This window comes from Vigna unguiculata, chromosome 3 (assembly GCF_037176805.1).
Source record: "Vigna unguiculata cultivar grain cowpea cultivar isolate G323 ecotype 2 chromosome 3, ASM3717680v1, whole genome shotgun sequence".
NCBI classification, from domain to species: domain Eukaryota; kingdom Viridiplantae; phylum Streptophyta; class Magnoliopsida; order Fabales; family Fabaceae; genus Vigna; species Vigna unguiculata.
In genome coordinates, this window is record NC_140794.1 from 63,077,838 (window position 1) to 63,083,974 (window position 6,137).

General features: G+C 37.4%; 1 protein-coding gene across 1 annotated transcript; it reads right to left on the reverse strand.

The window, feature by feature from the left end:
- Positions 1-1,390: 1,390 nt before the first annotated feature.
- On the reverse strand, positions 1,391-3,348 carry GAE1 (UDP-D-glucuronate 4-epimerase 1). The gene has a single exon (XM_028063504.2). It carries the CDS (start codon positions 3,013-3,015, stop codon positions 1,720-1,722), a length of 1,296 nt encoding a protein of 431 aa, XP_027919305.1. The 5' UTR covers positions 3,016-3,348; the 3' UTR covers positions 1,391-1,719.
- Between the last annotated feature and the right edge of the window lie 2,789 nt (positions 3,349-6,137).

Here is a 6,137-nt window from a genome sequence, read left to right on the forward strand (position 1 = left end):
CCCTTAATTAAAAATGAAAGAATAATTACTGGGATTAAGTTTACATATTATTAAATGAGAGATGCGATTTTAATAATGTGAGTAAAAATATTTAATCCTGAAAATATCGTTTCAGTGTTTTGTCCTTTGGCATTCTTATGGAAGGAAAAGCACAAGCTGTCTGAAAAAAAGACTCCTTTTATTCAACGGGCATCTCTTCTGCAACTGTTTCTTAATACCTATCAATAACGCCATCAACCGCCCAAACTCCTTAATTTTGGCAAGTAGGTGTTAAAAACATCCCAAAACTCCCATATTTCACTTTATAAACAAACAACAACAACAAATCAGAAGATGATAGCTTCTGGTTACTTGACAAACCATTACTTCTGTTTGTACCTCATTCAAAATCGTCTTAATTATTAAATAAATCGTTTATTTTGTTTATGCTAATCGACAAAGCAGTTCACATGTTGATTGGGCCCACGAGGCATGTCGGTGGATAATGAATTGGATTAAGTTAAGCATGCGACTTAGAAAAGATAAGATACGCTCCAAACACCCAAACCTGCAACGATTAACAACCAAATTAATCACTTCTGCCCCTAGAAGGGCAACGGCAACGGCCCCATTTGAAGCAATTTCGCACAGCATTTTTTCCCTCATAATAATTTTGTTACTCCACACTCACATCAAGAATAACAAGCAAGAAGAAGAATGGTTCAGGACCCACCAGAAAAAGGGCTTTTGCACATCCACTTAAAAATAAAAATAAAAAGTAAATTAAAAATAACTCCATCCATTCACCGTGCTTGTTTTCTTCAGAGTGTCGGCAAGCTGACACTGTATTTGTGGTGAACCCACCATGACATGACCACCACTGCACTGCATTGCTACTTACTACGTAAGTACTTTACAGCTGGACAAATCCATCAAATTCCTCAAAATCCAACGGTCATTACTGTCTGTCCCACACTCCCACCACTTTGTGGATCCCACCACAACCATTTCACCACTTGTCCCTGTCATCCTAGCTGTCTCCACCCTTTCATATATCTCATCTCTCCTACAAAATCATCACATTACCAAAATTCCTTTTTTTCAAAATTCATTTTTCTCACCTACCAAAAATAAAACCTTTTATTCAGATTGCATTCAATATTATAGTTTTAATATAACCATACCTCATATTTTTACCAAATACAACACAACAATTCGCTCGCAAACCGTATCCTCCTTATACCTGCACTGACATTATTGGATTCATCAAACCTTTTAAATGCAGTTCAGTTGTTAAACCGACCATTCACAGAACAGCGACCATTCACAGTGCTACGCATTTCGTTCGACTATAAATAAAACCGCAGGGGAAAGTAAAAGTAATAACAAAATGAAAAGAGGAGGCAACCAATGAAGGATGAACTTGAACTTTCTTTCTTTACAGAAAAAGAAAATGTAAAAAAGAAAACACCAATTAATACCAAAAAAAGAAAAGAAATAAAGGAAGAAACAACAGCTGCTTTAGCTGGCCTCCTAAGTAAAGAATCTACTCTTACTCTTATCCTTCTCCTCTTTTCTTCTCTCTCGGATCCATTAAGTCTGGTTTCCCTTGTTCTTCTACCACACCAGGGGTTCTTTCCCTTTTTTTTTTTTTTACACTGTCTGTTTTTAATCTGTGACATAAAAGACTACCGTACTAAAAAAGAAAAAACCCTCCCGAAAAAAAAAAGGGAAACAAAATTAATTTACAGATTTGCCGTGATTGTAGCCGTAATAGGAAAGGTACCACTTGACGAACTTTTTCAACCCGGTTTGCAAATCGGTGGTTGGCTTGTATCCGAATTCTCTCCGGGCGGAACTAATATTCGCGTGAGTAAACGGAACGTCGCCGTTTCCAGGCATGTCCACGATATTCCTCTTCGCCTTAACCTTCAAATGTCGCTCCAAGATACTCACAAGAGTGGGCACGGTAACGGGCGAAGTGTTCCCGAGGTTAAATATCCGATAAGGAGCGGGTCCCCGTTTCTTCCCACCCGACCCGGTACTCTGGCCAGCGGTATCCAAGGAGCCAAGGCACCCCTTCACGATATCATCAATGTAGGTAAAATCGCGAGCGAGGTCGGCGTGGTTTTTACCGCGGTAGACGGTGATGGGTTTCCCCTGTAAGATATTGCGGGTGAAAGAGAAGTAAGCCATGTCGGGTCTCCCCCAGGGTCCGTACACAGTGAAGAACCTCAAACCGGTGATCGACAATCCGTAAATGTGATTGTAAGTGTGGGTGATTTCCTCGCCGGCTTTTTTGGTGGCGGCGTAGAGGCTAGCGGGCTGGTCGGTGCGGTCCGATTCGGAGAAGGGGACCTTCTCGTTGAGCCCGTAGACGGAACTGGAGGAGGCCCAGACGATGGCGGGCTGAGGGTTGGCCGATTTGCAGGTCTCGAGAAGCGTGACGAGGCCCGCGATGTTGCTGTGGACGTAGGATTGGGGATTCTCCATGGCGTAGCGCACGCCGGCCTGTGCGGCCAGGTGCATGACGTGCGTGAAGGCCACGACGTCGAAGAGCTTGGCGAGAAGCTTGGCGTCGTTGACGTCGCCTTCGACGATGAAGACCTCGTGCGTGTTGAGCAGCGATTTGCGGGCTTTCTTGAGGGAGGGGTCGTAGTAGTCGTTGAAGTTGTCCAAGCCAACGACGCCATCTCCGCGTCGTTTCAAGGCGAGGGAGACGTGGGATCCGACGAAACCGGCTGCGCCCGTTACCAGTACAGACATGCCTCCCTGGCGGTGGATCTGGGCGGATGTGCGGACCTGCTTCTCCCACTGGATCCCGCCCCAGGAGGCGGAGAGATAGCGGCTACCGGAATCGACGAAACCCTGGAAGCTGAGGTAGGAGGCGGTGAGGGCGATGAGAAAGAGAGCCCATAGAAACATGGTACTTGTGGAGGCGAAACAGCGGTAGAGCTGGCGGTTCATGGTGTGGGCACGCTCGATCTTGAATTTGCCCGGCGTTGAGGGGAAGGTCTCGTCTTCCAGCGGCGGCATTTTAGTGTTTCCTTTCCTAATCGAAAAATGGATCTTGATTATTGGTGGTGTTGGGGTGATTTGCGTAAACGGAAAAAGTGGTGGTAGGGTACAGATGCAGAGAACACAAACAAAAGAGAGATTAATTCTCCTGCACCTGCTGAATGAAGCAATGGGAAGGGTGGTTATATATAGTGGTCACCCACGGACAAGCGACAAGCTAGTCTACGCGTGAACGCGTTAAAGGAGGGACAGAGGAGAGAGAAAATAAACCGAGGAGCCCAGCGACTGAACCACCAGGAATTTAGCCCACCCTCACCCTCTCTCTCCACTTTTTTAGATCCGTAAACCAACCAACTGCGCCTCATGACTTACATCAGTTGAATCTCGCATATAAAACTCCAGCATTCTCCATTTTTTTAATGCTCTACAATTTCTTATTTATTCCTCATTTTTTCCCTCATTTTTATCTTCATGCCAATCAATTTTCCATTCTTTTTCTTTTCTTTATTTCCTCCATTCACATGCCACCTAAAAATTATTATTATTATTTTTAGTATCAGATAATAATAATAATAACAATACATTCCACTGTGGATGGATGCACAAGACCGGACCGTAAATGCTATGGTACCTAATATAACTAATGCATTTGGCGGTTTGAACACTTTTAGTTAAAGATCAACTGAATTAAATTATTTTAACTTTTTTTTTTTGGTAAGCATCAACTGAATTCTATATTTTACCCATTAACTCAATTACCACTGGTTTTTTATATAAATGTTTGGAGTCTCACCTACGTAAGATGTACCATTTATGATATAGTGTCTAAACTACTGATTTATATATGCATATGCTTAGTTAAACATGTATTAATGGTTTATTAGTATATCATTGAAGTCCGATATCACACATAACTAAATTAGAGGAATTAGAGAGGGATTGAAGTTACAATATTTATTATTCTTTCATGTTATCACAGTTAGTTATTCAAGTCTTAAATATATATTGGTCCTAACTTTAAAACCTTAAGTTTTATGGTGGAAAAGATTCAAAGATAAGATAAAATTGATTCTCTCGTCAAATTTATAAATGATAAACAACCCTCCCCCATTGAATGTCAAAATACTTTTACAAATATCTAATTTCTCTTTATCATGTGAAAGAAGGTTTGAGCAAGCAAAATAATTGTGGATACTTCAAAGTGAAAAAAAAAAAGAACAACAAAGACTTACATAAATTTGTAAAATGAGATAATTTTTTTATAGTTCTATGTGTTAAATTTATTTTTTCTGGTAAAATATTTGTTATAAAAAATGTGATATTTAATAGGAAAATATAACATATATCACATGTATAACGTTTTTTTTTTCTTTAAAAAAGAACAAACACGTTGCAGTTCGTCGGTGTGTTAATTACTAAATTAAGAGAAATTGAAAAATAATTCGAAGAGGTTGATAAAAAAAATCTAACTTCAGCTATATAATTTTAGAAAGTCAAATGTGGATCTCAATTTTAATTTATTTAAATAAAATAGTCCATTTTGAAGTATCCAGATTTTTATAAATCAGTCTTAAGGTTTAACTTTGACTTTTTGCATTTATTGAATATAGCTTTTATTAAAATTGAAAAACATCGCAAAACATGGAAAAATATCCTTAGAAGTATCGACTAATCAATATTAATAATAGTATGAATATGATCCTTATCATGTTTCCATTTTCTCTAAAGCAGATCAATTTTAAGCCATTTTTTATTAAGGTTTCCCTTCATATGTCTATCCATCATTTGAAGTTTTTCTCAATATTTAATAATAGAATTAATATGGGATTATGAAGGACGTGAGCCCCACGACCACATGCAGCTTAGGGGAATAGCATAACTGTGTGCTATTATACTATCAAAGGTAAGGAATATTTTATTTTATTATGAGAGGAAAATAAATTATTATGTGAAACTAATCTTATATAATAAATTTATATAAACTAAATTTTTATTAGTGTACTACCTATATCCCAATTTGAATCTCTCCCTCTCCTTCACTTTTTCACTTTATTTGTTTCACCATATTTTTCTTTGACTAAGTAGGCGTTTTCTTGGTTTCTCTTTACAATAATTTTGTCATTTCAATGTTTTTATTCTTTTTATTGCTATTAAAAGTTATGTGTGCATTTTAATGGTTAATTGAATAGGCAACAATATGTTGTGGATTTTATGTAAAAAAAAAATTGACAATAAGATTATATTATGTTATTTATGTTTATATATATCAGCACACTGATAGTAAAATGTCTAAAATTAGAAAACACTATTGTAATAATAAAAATCATAAAAAAAAATCTAAATAATGAAAGCACGTGTTCAGGAGACAAAGTTTACCTTGGTACGAGCCCGAACAGCAAAAAACACATTAACAGATAAAGACGCCGATTTTTTTTTTTTTTACCACTTTGGTTCTTGTGCCAAATTGAATCCTGCATAATTATGTTCCTGTTATAAAATAAAGGTAATAAGAGAGACAAAGGAGAGGAAGAATAGAGAATGAGAGAGTAGGGAGCAACTTCTGTTTTTATGTGTGTCTCATTACTGATAGGACGAGTCCTATTTATAGGTACAATATGGTAACCCAGAAAGGATATAAAATCAAATAGTAAATACAAAATATTACATCATAAAGAGTAATGAATAATATGATTATCAATCATATGAGTGATTGTATAAATCAATGGACGACCATTAATTCATAACACTCCCCCTTGGGTGTCCATTGATAAAAGAATGTGCCTCGTTAAAACCTTACTAGGAAAAACCCTTTGGGATAAAAACCTAGTGAAGGAAAAAGAGTACATCATTCTATATAATATTGTTCTTTGCATCTTCTAATTTCTCCCCCTCATGTAAACTTACATCATTAAGATGGCGGAGTCCAATCCTATGAACCAATTGCTCAAAAGTTCTCCTTGGCAAAGACTTTGTAAATAAATCTGCTAGATTTTCACATGAGCGAATCTTTTGGATCTCTACATCACCATTTCTTTGAAGATCATGAGTGAAAAAGAATTTTGGAAGAATATGTTTTGTTCTGTCTCCTTTAATATATCCTTCTTTCAATTGAGCAATGCATGCACTATTGTCTTCATATA

Excerpts from the sequence above, each read along its gene's own strand:
- GAE1 (XM_028063504.2), bottom strand. The coding sequence starts at position 3,015 with ATGCCGCCGCTGGAAGACGAGACCTTCCCCTCAACGCCGGGCAAATTC.